Source organism: Barbus barbus, assembly GCF_936440315.1.
Source record: "Barbus barbus genome assembly, chromosome: 3".
NCBI classification, from domain to species: Eukaryota; Metazoa; Chordata; class Actinopteri; order Cypriniformes; family Cyprinidae; genus Barbus; species Barbus barbus.
In genome coordinates, this window is record NC_136731.1 from 21341896 (window position 1) to 21356575 (window position 14680).

The 14680-nt window shown below is 38.9% G+C and overlaps 2 protein-coding genes across 2 annotated transcripts in view; both read right to left on the reverse strand.

The window, feature by feature from the left end:
* The window catches only part of LOC306856267 (tubulin-specific chaperone D-like), a 47660-nt gene extending 37737 nt beyond the window's left edge, over positions 1 to 9923 (reverse strand). The window contains exons 1-10 of the mRNA XM_079395425.1: positions 9398 to 9923; positions 5640 to 5690; positions 5455 to 5552; positions 5244 to 5345; positions 2571 to 2717; positions 2340 to 2395; positions 1506 to 1638; positions 514 to 559; positions 299 to 431; positions 56 to 198 (exon numbers count right to left, since the gene is read on the reverse strand). Coding sequence (XP_079251551.1) covers positions 56 to 198; positions 299 to 431; positions 514 to 559; positions 1506 to 1638; positions 2340 to 2395; positions 2571 to 2717; positions 5244 to 5345; positions 5455 to 5552; positions 5640 to 5690; positions 9398 to 9563 — 1075 coding nt within the window. The 5' untranslated portion in view covers positions 9564 to 9923. The remainder of the gene's footprint in view (positions 1 to 55; positions 199 to 298; positions 432 to 513; positions 560 to 1505; positions 1639 to 2339; positions 2396 to 2570; positions 2718 to 5243; positions 5346 to 5454; positions 5553 to 5639; positions 5691 to 9397) is intronic.
* A 590-nt stretch (positions 9924 to 10513) lies between these two features.
* LOC306849732 (ketosamine-3-kinase-like) lies at positions 10514 to 13895 on the reverse strand. Its single transcript, XM_079384998.1, has 6 exons — positions 13566 to 13895; positions 12775 to 12926; positions 12574 to 12665; positions 12409 to 12491; positions 12194 to 12316; positions 10514 to 11369 (listed from the first exon to the last, which is right to left on the reverse strand). The coding sequence occupies exons 1-6, from the start codon at positions 13704 to 13706 to the stop codon at positions 11031 to 11033; spliced, it is 930 nt and encodes a 309-aa protein (XP_079241124.1). The 5' UTR covers positions 13707 to 13895; the 3' UTR covers positions 10514 to 11030.
* Between the last annotated feature and the right edge of the window lie 785 nt (positions 13896 to 14680).

Consider the following 14680-nt stretch of genomic DNA (forward strand, 5'->3'; position numbering starts at 1 on the left):
TACATATGAGCAATATGCAATTTACCAAATAAAACAAACGTGCAAGAATACTTACCAATTACATTCTCTACATCCTGAGGTATGTCATAGTCTTCCTCCTGACTGACAGACTCAAGATCAGGTTTTGTAGCCTCTACGCTTTCAATGACAGAAGACTGGGCCAGGTTCACTGCGAGTGACCGACTTCCTCTCTGGTATCTGGATACAGTCATAAAAAATGCTTACAAACTAGCTAATACTTTTCAGCATCCTTTGCTTCATTTCATCATATTTTGTCAATAAGTCACTCGTCAATTACCTCCATTTGGCCAAACGTGGTTTTAGAGAAGTCAAGCCAAGTCTCTGGACAACTTTTACTCCCAGTTTACGCAATGTGGCCTGGTTACTCTCAGCTATTCTCTTCTGATTCAGGCAATGAAGCACTGTTGGGGCTTTGAACAGTCATGTAAATATTAGTCAGCATTTATCAACAATCTTAGACCAAAGAAAGACCTAAAGGATATAAATACACACCATATTGCAGGAAATCATCACGTTTCCCATGCTTGAAGAGCTGGGCCTGGTGAGAAATCATTTTAACATTAAGTCTTTTTAAAATCAAAACACCTATGAGATTAATTTCAATTATTTTAAACCCATGGCAGGGAAATACGGTACTACCCTATTTCAAGTTGATGTTAAGCCAAATTTATCGAACCCATTTTCAACATGTCTGAATTCCATTAATCTTAGTGCCAGCAGCAGTCTCATGTAATTATCAAGTTTAAAAGTGGACAGCACATGTTCCTGCTCACTGCCTTGTGGCACTTAAAGCACATATGCAAAACACTGATGGCCGTTTTAGTACCGCAGGCATTCTCAACTCACAGAGCCAGTTTTGAGCGCCTCGGGTGATAGAGACACGCTTCACAAAAGAATAACAACACTAGGATCATTTTCACAGCTCTCTGGACTTCAAACCACGCAGGATGTTTCACTGCAATGAAAATAATTCTGATAAAGATCAGTCACTAAAATAAGCGATTATCAGCGTTTTTAACAAAGCAGTGAAAAATACAGGTAGGAGGGCATGTAACCACTGTCTCTCTAGGCTTTGGTGGATATCGCCTGCAAATATGTGCAGCTACTACACAAGCACAGGAATTACAGGCCTAAAGGCCCATTTACACCTAGAACAAAACTATAAAGATAACTACCGGCATTTAAGCAGCCATCAACTTGATGATAATATTCAGTTTTTTATAAGCACGTGCTGCAGTTTTGTCATCTGTTTCTTCAAATGCTCGATTCGCATGGATTTTCATTAGCTGTCAATGTTTTTATCATTCACCAGACCTGGAAAGTGATTCCAACACTATTGTTCCCGTTTGTCATTATTGTTACAACTGTGGTGTGGACTTGGGGATTGTTATGTAAAGTATTTGAATGTTCAATATTTTAATTCTCCTAAAAAAAAAGGAGGAAGTGGAGAACATGAACAGTCTAGCATGTGATTGGAGGCTCACCAGGGATTGCAAAGCTCCATCAAGGGTCACAGTTCCCTCCATGGTCATCTCACTGGTCTGAGAGATGGTGGTCAGACACCAGTCCAGAAAATTACCCAAACACTTCTGCTTCACATCTGGACGAGTCACAAACCTGTGCAGATAACACAAATCCTTCAAGCAAAGAGATAATCTATAAGTGTTTAAACAGTGCCATCTACTGGTCAGGAAGTAAATCTGACAGTGTTTTGCAATAAACACCACTTTTGGATATTATAAAAGTGACATTAATTGGAAATAATACTGGGCAAAATTTTAATTAAATTTTTTTTGTAATCAGAATTTTAACCAAACAGCCATTTAGACAAGTGGATTCAACATTTAAGTGTAAAATTGAAATAATAAAATGGCTTTTGCCAAAGGAATTCAAGAACAATATTTAATCATTTTCATTTATATGCACCAATATACTGTACACTGGTAGACTAAAGTACTAAACAGCAAAATGTATCTGTTTATACATTTTACTAAAACATTTTATTACATGAAGACTTGTGAATCGCAAATAAGTGTTTGAAATAAATGACCAGTTTGCAACGATTCCTAAAAAAGAATTGTCTACTGAAGTTTAATAAGAGACATTTTTAAACCCTTGCAGTCTTAACCCTTTCATACTGGTAAAACACAGAAGCATGATGAATACTGTCTAATAAGACACTCTTCAAGAAAATAATAAAAGCAATGCAACGTTTACGCTGCTGCTTAATTTTACATTGCCAGCCAAAACATTTAATTTTCTGATATACAGACCAATGCTACCCAGATAATAAACACACATATGGGGAAATAACTTACTTAGATACCAGCACTGATGCAGCATCTCGAGATTTGTCACTCACTCTGAGAAAGGACTGCAGCAAAAATAATAAGTCACAATGGCACACAAGTAACGTAAAGTAAATAATATATATATGATTCGCAAAACTGACAAATTATTAATAAAAAAATTATGATAAACTAATTTGACTCATTGACATACAATACAGATGTTGAAGTCTAAGAGCGTTCTGTGTTTGCGGGTGTTACCTTGGCCACAGCCAGAATACGATCCATGATGGGCTCTCTGTTCAGCCCGGGGTCAGTGGACAGGTGGCCGTCCAGACGGGACAAGTCAAAGGGAATGAGACATGTCATGGAGAGCCAGAGGAGGAGTATGTAGCGTGTTTCCCAGGTCTAATACAGAAACATACAGTCACTAACTAGATGATTTTGTGCTCTTGGGAAGGATAAATTCTAAATAACACAAGGATGCTATTCTTCCAGACATGACATATGGTGCCCTGCTGCAACTAGTTACTACCTGAAGCTATTCACTGATTATTTGTTTGGAAGGACTTCTGAGTTTGTACTTTTTTTAATTAGTCTTTACAATGTTTCACAGCAAACTGGACATAAACCTAAATTGTGTTTTTCAGCACAAAAAAAATTTAAAAGTCCCCCTGCAGTCAATAACGTTCATTTTTGATCATCAAAATTATACATTGAAACAATTTTTCCCATGAAAATAATTTCTTTATGGCTTGAATGTAACTCTACAGTCCAACCTCATTTAGTATGTGTGAATCCACGATGAACATGCTAACTTCTCAATCACACCAGCTCCTGCTCCACTTTCAATCAGTTATCAAGAGTAGTAACTGCTACACAATGGCAATATTGAATCCGTGAGTGAATTTATTCAAATTCCGAATAGATTAGAATGTGCAGAAAAATACTCCCCTTATAATCACTACGAAGCTGAACAATGAACAATAAACATTTTATTTACGTCACATCTACACTTGTTTGTTATAATAGGAGTATTTGGGAGCTTGCATAAGTCAGCACTGAACAAAACCCAAGCATTTTGAATGAAGTTCAAGCAATCAACAAATTAGATAACTACAGACCTGTCTCTCTCCTTCCATTCGTAGGGAAAACACTCGAATGAGTTGTCTTCAACCAGCTCTCGCGGTTTCTTTCACAGTACAACAAGCTGGATGCTAAACAGTCAGGTTTCAGGAGTGGCCATTCAACAGAGACTGTGCTACTCTCAGTCACTGAAGCCCTGCGAACTGCAAAGGCTGATTCCAAATCGTCAGTCCTCATTCTGCTGGATCTCTCTGCTGCTTTTGACACTGTCAATCATCAGATTCTCCTGTCTACCCTCTCATCACTGGGCATCACTGGAATTCCACTTCGCTGGTTTGAATCCTATCTCACCGGTAGATCCTTCAGGGTGACCTGGGGAGGGGAGGTATCCAAACCACATCAACTGGTCACTGGAGTTCCTCAGGGATCGGTTCTTGGACCCCTCCTCTTCTCCACATACACTACATCGCTGGGTCCCATCATACATGCACATGGCTTCTCCTATCACTGCTACGCCGATGACACACAGCTCTATCTCTCTTTTCAACCAGATGACCCAACGGTAGCTGCACGGATCTCAGGCTGCCTGGCGGACATCTCGGCATGGATAAAGGACATCACCTACAGCTCAACCTGGCAAAGACGGAACTTCTGGTCTTCCCTGCCACTCCGACTCTACGGCATGACTTCACGATTCAGTTCGGCTCATCAATGATTACCCCATCAACTTCGGTCAGAAATCTTGGTGTAATCTTTGATGACCAGCTGACCTTCAAAGAGCACATTGCAAAGACTGCTCGTTCCTGCAGGTTTGCACTACACAACATCAGAAAGATCAGGCCCTTTCTGACAGAGCATGCTGCGCAACTTCTTGTCCAGGCCCTTGTTGTTTCTAGACTAGACTACTGCAATGCTCTTCTGGCTGGTCTGCCATCAAACGCAATCAAACCTCTACAAATGATTCAGAATGCAGCGGCACGACTGATCTTCAACGAGCCCAAAAGAGCGCATGTTACACCTCTCTTCATCTCCTTGCACTGGCTACCAGTGGCAGCTCGCATCCAGTTCAAGTCATTGATGCTTGCGTACAGATCTACCACAGGCTCTGCACCCTCCTACTTCCACTCGCTATTACGAACCTACATCCCCTCCAGAAGTTTGAGATCTGCTAGTGAGCGACGCCTTGTGGTACCATCACAGAGAGGCTCAAAATCACTCTCCAGAACATTCTCGTTCACCATTCCTGGCTGGTGGAATAATCTTCCCACCCCTATCCGGAACGCCGAATCCCTGGCAACCTTCAAGCAACAACTGAAAACTCATCTCTTTCGGCAGTACTTGACTTCATCCTAAACTCAAACTCAAAAAAAAAAAAAAAAAAAAAAAAAAAAAAAAACTTTCCCTCTATCTTTCTCTCCACCTACTAGCTTGTACTTATTTGAACAATGACTGAGACTTGGTGTTACGAGCACTTCCTCTGTCTGACTGCCTCTTCAAGATGAATCGCTTTTTGTATTCCCCAATTGTAAGTCGCTTTGGATAAAAGCGTCTGCCAAATGACTAAATGTAAATGTAAATGTAACAAATATGTCTGACATTGCTCAATGCTGCAAAAACACATAGAAGCAATGGTGTTGACTGATGAATTTGCATATGGTTATTATTAAATGGCCACCATAGAGGGTTTTTAACTAACATTTTAAGTGAAATTTAGGGAGAAATTCATAAAATATATATGATCTGATTTCTGTTAGAATACTACACATTAATTCTTGCATGATTATGTGTTCCACTGCGAGGCTCATTACAGAGACTTTGATCGGTAATGAAACTGAAAGACTAACTTACCTCAGTGTCTTTTGGGTCCTGTCTGCATAAAAGGTCCAGAACCGGCTGAACATCTGACACCTCATGGGGGAACAGCTGCATGAAGATCTTGTAGCCTCTGACCTGTGGAAGCACCAGGAATCACAAAATCAGATCACTCTAATGTAATCACTCTATCGTGACTTCAAATAGAGATTATCAGTCAAACTTAGAGAGCCATGCACCGTCTTGCCTTTGAGATAATGTAGAGGAATTTGAAACAGAGATGGACCAGAAGAGGTGGAGACTTCTCATTGCGGATCATCTCCAAGAGCATGTTCAGCATCCACTCTGCACAAAAACAAATACAGCATTACTGACAGTGTTCAATCACAGAGCAAATTCATCATGTCCATCACATTCATGACTTCAACTTACCTAAGTGAGGATCCAGAAGATGTGGCTGTTCCTGGTAGTGATCCATTATAACTGAAAAGGTTACAGAAATCACAGCTTGACATTTTTTACATACATATATAGCACAAAAATAAATAAAAATAAAACACATACAAACACACAACAACATACTGTTCTGCATTACAATAAACAATAGCCAAGTAGACAAATATAGACAGACAGATAGACAGACATATTAATTCTCTCCTCTGTCCCCCTCCTCCACCTCCCACCACTTTGATAACCGCTGACGACTTTGCCTCTTTTTTCACAGACAAAACTAGAACAATCAGTAACCAGTTCTCAACTCCACAGGACCTCCAATCAACCACATCCACTGCTCTAACTCCCATCTTCTCCTTCTGTCCCCTCACCGAGGCAGAAGTATCCAAACTTCTCCTCTCCAGCCATCCTACAGCATGTCCTCTCGACCCAATCCCCTCACACCTTCTCCAAACAATCTCTCCCACACTCTTACCGGCACTCGCACACATTATCAACACATCTCTCCTCACAGGCATCTTCCCCACAGCATTCAAGCAGGCTCAGGTAACCCCACTGATCAAAAAACCTACATTAAACACTTCTCTTTTAGATAACTACAGACCTGTCTCTCTCCTTCCATTCGTAGGGAAAACACTCGAATGAGTTGTCTTCAACCAGCTCTCACGGTTTCTTTCACAGTACAACAAACTGGATGCTAAACAGTCAGGTTTCAGGAGTGGCCATTCAACAGAGACTGCGCTACTCTCAGTCACTGAAGCCCTGCGAACTGCAAAGGCTGATTCCAAATCGTCAGTCCTCATTCTGCTGGATCTTTCTGCTGCTTTTGACACTGTCAATCATCAGATTCTCCTGTCTACCCTCTCATCACTGGGCATCACTGGAATTCCACTTCGCTGGTTTGAATCCTATCTCACCGGTAGATCCTTCAGGGTGGCCTGGGGAGGGGAGGTATCCAAACCACATCAACTGGTCACTGGAGTTCCTCAGGGATCGGTTCTTGGACCCCTCCTCTTCTCCACATACACTACATCGCTGGGTCCCATCATACATGCACATGGCTTCTCCTATCACTGCTATGCCGATGACACGCAGCTCTATCTCTTTTTTCAACCAGATGACCCAACGGTAGCTGCACGGATCTCAGGCTGCCTGGCAGACATCTCGGCATGGATGAAAGAACATCGCCAACAGCTCAACCTGGCAAAGACGGAACTTCTGGTCTTCCCTGCCACTCCGACTCTACGGCATGACTTCACAATTCAGTTAGGCTCATCAATGATTACCCCATCAACTTCGGTCAGAAATCTTGGTGTAATCTTTGATGACCAGCTGACCTTCAAAGAGCACATTGCAAAGACTGCTCGTTCCTGCAGGTTTGCACTACACAACATCAGAAAGATCAGGCCCTTTCTGACAGAGCATGCTGCACAACTTCTTGTCCAGGCCCTTGTCGTTTCTAGACTGGACTACTGCAATGCTCTTCTGGCTGGTCTGCCATCAAACACAATCAAACCTCTACAAATGATTCAGAATGCAGCGGCACGACTGATCTTCAACGAGCCCAAAAGAGTGCATGTTACACCTCTCTTCATCTCCTTGCACTGGCTACCAGTGGCAGCTCGCATCCAGTTCAAGTCATTGATGCTTGCGTACAGATCTACCACAGGCTCTGCACCCTCCTACTTCCACTCGCTATTACGAACCTACATCCCCTCCAGAAGTTTGAGATCTGCTAGTGAGCGACGCCTTGTGGTACCATCACAGAGAGGCTCAAAATCACTCCCCAGAACATTCTCGTTCACCATTCCTGGCTGGTGGAATAATCGTCCCACCCCTATCCGGAACGCCGGATCCTCAAGCAACAACTGAAAAGTCATCTCTTTCGGCAGTACTTGACTTCATCCTAAACTAAAAAAAAAAAAACTCTTTCCCTCTATCTTTCTCTCCGCTTACTAGCTTGTACTTATTTGAACAATGACTGAGACTTGGTGTTACGAGCACTTCCTCTGTCTGATTGCCTCTTCAAGATGAATCGCTTTTTGTATTCCCCAATTGTAAGTCGCTTTGGATAAAAGCGTCTGCCAAATGACTAAATGTAAATGTAAACATAAAGATAGACAGCAGGGCTTGACGCTTACCTTTTTCCCAAGTTTCCCAAGTTTAAGTTAAAAAATTTAGGAGCGCATTAAACTTTAGGGGGCGCAATGCAAATTTTTCAAATTAGGCGTTTTAGCTTAATAAGGGGATATAAAGAGACATTTACAAGCACAATTATTGAATTTATCATAATACAGAAAGTACACAAGGTTTTTAAAGTTGCTGTATGTAGGATGTTGACTCTACTAAAGCATAAAAATATCATAATATGTCTGCAGATATTTAAGAAACATGCATACTTATTTATCTGAAAAACAATGCTACAGTCAGTTATTCTCCTTTGAAAATGTGCGTTCCGGGCCAGAATGTCTGTGTTTGTTATGGTTTGTGAAACCCGCCCACTGCCAGTTTACCCAATTGTATTCAGTTGCCAGTTGGCGGAAAACACAGCAAATTTAATTCATCTTCATGTGCGCTCGTTTTCCGTTGGTGTCGTTAATCTGGCAACCTGCATCAAGTCTAAGGAGGGGGGTCTGGGTGAAAAAAAACATCTCCAATATTTAGAATTTGGACTGCAATACCTAGTTACCAACCATACCTAGTCAATCCTACATACAGCACCTTTAAATTATTTTGCTTCAGACACTATTTAATAGGCTAATTATGTAATTAGCTATAGTCATATTAAACTCCATGTACATTACATATGTGACATTTTCACAATAGTCATTGAAGCTTTTGTCATGGTATATGTAAGTGAAAAAAGTGTTGTCCTCCTAACAGGTTAAATAACTTTATTAAATATAATTTACTAAAAGACTTTATGAAAAAATACACAAAAATATAAAGTAAACAAGTGTTTCAAGATTAGAGTGCAAAAGATTGTTCAAATGAACGAAAGAACAATAGGTAACACTTTACAACAAGGTCCCATTTGTTAACATTAGTTAAAGCAGGTTAACATTAACTAACAATATTTAATAGCTAATTGTTGCAGTAATTAATATTCTTTGTTAATGTTGATTAATAAAAAATACAACTATGTTAGTTAACGTCAGCTCCATTGAATAATATTAACAGACACAACTTTTGATTTTAAAATGTATTATTAAAAGTTGAAATTACGATGAACATGATTAATAAATGCAGTCATAGTTTTTTCATGTTAACTAACGAAATCTGTTAAGTGTTACTGAACAATAATAACGAATCAGTCGATATATACATAGGCCATGTTTTAGGTTAGAAAAAAATGTTTGAAAATAAATAGCTCATTAAGTCTTTAAGTAATAATTATTTGATGCTATTGTGAAGACTAAAGCGAACATAAATATCTAAATGACTGTGAAACATTATTTACAGTTTTAGGAAAGTAGCGCAGCTGCTTTGTTTACAGGGTTACCAGGGTAACGTTACCGGCAGCGACAGACCCCTTTAAATTAAAACGTTTGCTATAGGCTACTGTATAAGTTAGGCTGTTTTGTATTTGCACTCATGCTCCTAAATACATTTTCCAGTTCGCACACATCTATTTTCAGTCGCAAATGCGCTTGAAATGCTCGTACTGTCGAGCCCAGCACAGATAAATAGACCGATAGATACACAGACAGAATCATATACACGCGAGACAGTCTTACCCAGAAACTTCTCGATGGTGGTCTCTCTGCTGACCGTGTCTTGATGAATGTCCGGCAGACTGCTGATGAGAGCTCGAGTCTCCTCGCTCTCACTGAACTCGGACAGCACACACGCCTGAGCCACCAGCTCTGCCTCCTCTCCATTAACGTTACACACACCCTCCATCACCTCCACCCGCCGCCTCTGGACTGTCAGCGATGTCTCTGGCTGATCAGATGAAAAGTGCGCTAAACGTGTGTGTTTGTGTTTGTGTTTGTAGAAGATCTGACACTGAAGCCGCTCCCGCTCACAATGACGCACTCGTTTCTCTTCAAACTCCAGCTACAGTCACTCTGCTCTTTGCAGCACACTGGAAAACATACATGAAAAGCAACTCGTTGTCTCCTTCAAGAGATTGACGAACCGTCTTACATATAACATAATTTGAAAACACCGTAGTGAAAGAATTATAATGCATCCCGCGTTTTTATGATGATCGCGCCGCTCCTGTCACGCACGGTAACGGCAAGTCGAGAGGATCAAAACAATCAAACACGCGTTTCCACTTCAAGTTAAGAGTCTTTACAACGTGAAATAAATGTTGCACCGGATATCGTAAATGTTTTAAAGCTATATTCCCTTTCATACAAATTTTTTTAACCACAATATCGTAGTTAATATATACTATAAAGAAGAATAACTAAAAGAGTCTATATTAAAAAGTCATCAATACACTCATTGACGAAGATCTATCTATCTATACCACACACATACACACACACGTTGGTTTTTGTGGTTTATGGGGACTCTCCATAGGCGTAATGGTTTTTATACTGAACAAACTGTGTGTGCTATTGCCCTACACCTAAACTTAGCCCTCACAGGAGACTTTGTGCATTTTTAGATTTTCAAAAAAACACCATTTAGTATGTTTTTTAAGCCTTTTGAATTACGGGACATAGGCAGTGTCCTCATAAACCACCTTCATATTGTAATACCTCTGTCATACCCATGTCATTATACAAATTTGTGTCCTCATAAACCACATAAACACACACACACCTTAGTGACCGGTAATAGAGGTAATGCATTAACCACTAAATAAAATCAATAACACACTAACACAAAGTTATTTTAAACTTTTATTTCTATGTCCAAACATCCTTTATATATCTGCAAGCTGAAAGTTTACAGTACTACAAGCTCAGTAGCTCTTTTAATAAGATGTTTCCAATCAACAGTCCATTAATAATAATAATAAGCCATACTGTATGAAATGCAACTTATCATATGATGCTACTTAGTGCACACTTTTTAAATCAAGACTTGTAAATGAGGATCTCTTCAAGAGCATATTCATGTAATAAAGTTAAAGCGCAATTCACAAAAAGGGAATGATTTATTTTAAGCAACTTGTTAACTGGCCATTGTTTGGAAGCATAAATTTGCAGATTTATCCTTTAAAATATATAATATATATTTAATCTGTGTAAATTACTTTAAGACAACCAACTTTCATCCTGTCAGTGCCTTTCCATTAGACTGGTAAAGCTGGATTAAGTTCATGCAAAAAAAGTGTGTGACTTAATTAGTTTAACTTCCACCTTCATTAATGACGATTTGAAGGGGATATTTTAATAAATCAGGGTGCATCTACTTTGTTAGATCCTTCATGATCCGTAGAGAAGAACCCCTGTAGCCACCACCAAAATGATTCCAGTGGTTCAGATAATGGAACAGCTGGTACAGTTGTTGCCTCTTTGCAAAGCCAGCAGCCTTGGGGATCTTCTCATTGTAAGCACTGTAAAACGAACCCCCAAAACCGCCAAATATGCCAGCTATAGCCAGCTCGAACTCTGAATGGCCATAAAACGATGCTGGGTCAAAGATGATGGGACCGTCAGAACATTCAGCCACATTTCCTCCCCAGAGATCTCCATGCAGCAGAGCTGGAACCACCTCTGTGTCTGTAAACAGCTGCGGGATCTTCAGCTAAACAAAGAGATTGTCTGAAATACATATGCAGCACTGTATGTGGGCTTAGACACTGCATCGTTAACTTGTCATTAAATGAAATTGATAGTTCACCCAAAAATGAAAATTCTGTCATTATTTACTCACCATGATGTTGATCCAAACCTGTATGCAATTATTTCGTCTGTGAAACATTGAAGATATTCTAAAGAATGTTGGCAACAAAACAGTTCCCATTTGTTCCCAATGAATTTACATTGAAAGTTTAGTCCATACACTCAAAGTCATTGGGAATTGAAACTGTTTGGTCACCAACATTCTTCAAAATATATTTGTATGTTTCTACAGAAGAAAGCCAGTAATTGAAGTTTGGAATGACATGAGGGGGAGTAAAAGATAACAGACTTTTCATTTCTGTGTGATCTGTCCCTTAAATTTATTCAATGAACGACAAGCTAATGATTGTAGTTTTATAACCAAGTCTAGTGTTATAAATAAAACATAAATAATAGTAATAATGCTTTAATACATTTCCCTTTTCTGTTTTGTTCTTGTCAATGAATAATGTGGATTTTCTGTTTTCTTCTGAATATTTTTAGCAAGTTTTGGATAAACATCATGGATAAATATCAAATTGTGAATTTATTTTGTGTAATTTTACACTTAATTTCCCATAAGCCAATTTTTTTTTTAATAACTAGCGCTAATTAATTATTCCCAATAAAACCATGAACGTGTATTGAAAGTGTCAATATTTACGTTACTCATGTTTATTCCATCTGATAACTAGAGACAGTATCTTTTTGCATTTGAGTGTTATTATGCTGAGCGGTTTGGTTTACTTGGAGTTTGGCCCACAATTCCCTGGCCTCTCTGTCTCCATACGACTGCTCCACCAAGCTGAGCTGGTACTGCAGTCTTTGCTGAGCGAAAAAGGACACCCAATCATCCTGCCAATCATTTACCTGAAAACCAAAGGAAAGATAAAAACCTCTTGCACATTTAAATATGAACCACCCCAATTGCTTTTATGATCAGACACCCTAGTAATGCTGACCTGAGGGATATAACCACAGCAGGTAGTCACGTGAAACCCAAACTTGTTGGTTATTTGAACTTCAGATGTTCCTGATCCTTTTCCTTTGTAAACACAGAAACTCTTAATAAGTACTGATGTAACCCAAAAGTCTCCATCAATGCAATATCTATAAAATAACATTACCAACAGTCTGCTGTTCCTTGTTTTGTTTCTCGATCTGTCTTTTGTTGCAAAGATGTAGGTCAGCTAGTTGTTCCCCCAGTTTTGATGAGTATCTACATAAACATTAAATACGCTAAAAAAGAGCACATGCCAAAATGCTAATGCAATATTGACCAAATTCTCACTCCTGTTATGATGGGTTCTCGTGATTTTGAGTCATACTTATTTAAGCTCCTCATATCCACGTGTTCCATTATGAGAAGAGCTCCACTTCTCTCAAGGTCCACGACTTTCACAGGCCTGGGTACTTTCACTGTATTTGTACACAGGATCGCTTCCAAGCTCGCCATCTCGCCATCAAACATCCTCCTAGCCTACAGAGAGAAAAAAAAGTGTCAATGATTTATACTTTCAAATAGTTACAGAACGACAGACTGACACTTTGATTGTCAACTGATAATGTATATTGCTATCATATACAAGTATATAATATAATGCTCAACAAATCATTCATGTACTTTGAATAATGTGCAACAGATCATTATACTTTCAACCAGTAATTGACAGATCATGCAGAAATGACAAAAAAAAGTACAAAAGTAAAGTGAATAAAAGTTTGAGGAGCAAATCATTTGTATTTTCCTTTGTAAATCGCTTTGGATTAAAGCGTCTGCTAAATGACTAGATGTAAATCAGCACATTATAATGACTTCTGAAGGATCACGTGACACTGAAAACTGAAGTATTGATGCTGAAAATTCAGCTTTGCATCAGAGGAATGTGACATTTTTAAATATACTTAAATACAAAACAGTCATTTTAAGTAGTAACAATATTTCACAATATTACTGTATTTTTGATCAAATAAATGCAGACTTGGTGAGCATAAGAGACTTCTATACCAAATACTTACTATACTTACAATACTTACTATACCAAATTATTATTCCAAATAGCACTGCAAGTGTGCAATGCAAAAGCAACGCTTGGAGTTCAAGTGTATGTGTGCTCACCTCATTCTTGTGGTTGATCTTGACGAACACCCTGCCAGTGTCAGTGTCAAAGCTCTGGCCTTCACTGATGCATCCTCCTCCTGAATGACCAGTGCTCTTCAGAAGAGAAGTGCCCAGCTCTCTCTTCAGCAGCGCCTCCATCTCACTGCACGTGCTCGCACAACCATAAAATAGACATAAAACCAATGCGTTTCTGCCAGACTGGTTTATACTGCTCTACCCTACTTACAAGTGCTGAGTAAAAGCAACTTTGGTAAAAGTCCCTGGATGATTACACGCACTCGTATAACAACACAGGCGTGCAGGATTACTGTTGCTCAACGACATGTCAAAATAAAAGTCCGTGTTTTCGCGCTGGATGAGTAATCAAAAATGTTTGTGCTCCTTTTCCAGTAAGTCATGGGTCCCTGTCCTAGCCCTATGCTCCCTGTTTTTTTTTTTTGTTTTTGTTTTTTCTGTCGATTCTGCATTGTCCTAAATCTCCTAATATTATTATAGTATTATAGTGGTACAATACAATAGGCCTAAATAATTAGTCTCATTTTGCCTTTCAGATGAATCTCTTTTTTAGGATTCTGCTTTGTCTACCAGCCGTTATTCAATTATTCAACTAAATTATAATATAATTTAAATTGCAATTGTAGTTTATTTAGTATTGTACATTAATGACACTTTAAAACATAAATATGATAAAAGTATATCAAAAGTCATTCATGCATTCTGAAAAATAATTTTACATTTTGTGCTATAATATAACTACTAAATTACCAAATGTTTTATTTTCTATAATATAATTTAATATGTTACAGTTTAAAAATAGGCCTATCTTACATATACACAAGAAATGTTTACTTTTTTATTTTAAATATAGGCCTAAGGGATAATCAATGGCTCCACTTCGCGTCCGGTGGTTCTTTGCCTCCGCGTCGTACATTTAGAACCCTTTTATGCACAACAAGACGTTGATTATCCTGCTTATTCCATGGTCACTTGCCAAGTTATATAAGTTAAAACTATTGCTCTTTGCAGTGCAATATTTGACCGAATGGGTAAAAATGACATTTATTTTCATCAGTTATCCCGTTAGCTCTAGCATTCTTCAAATCAGACATAGA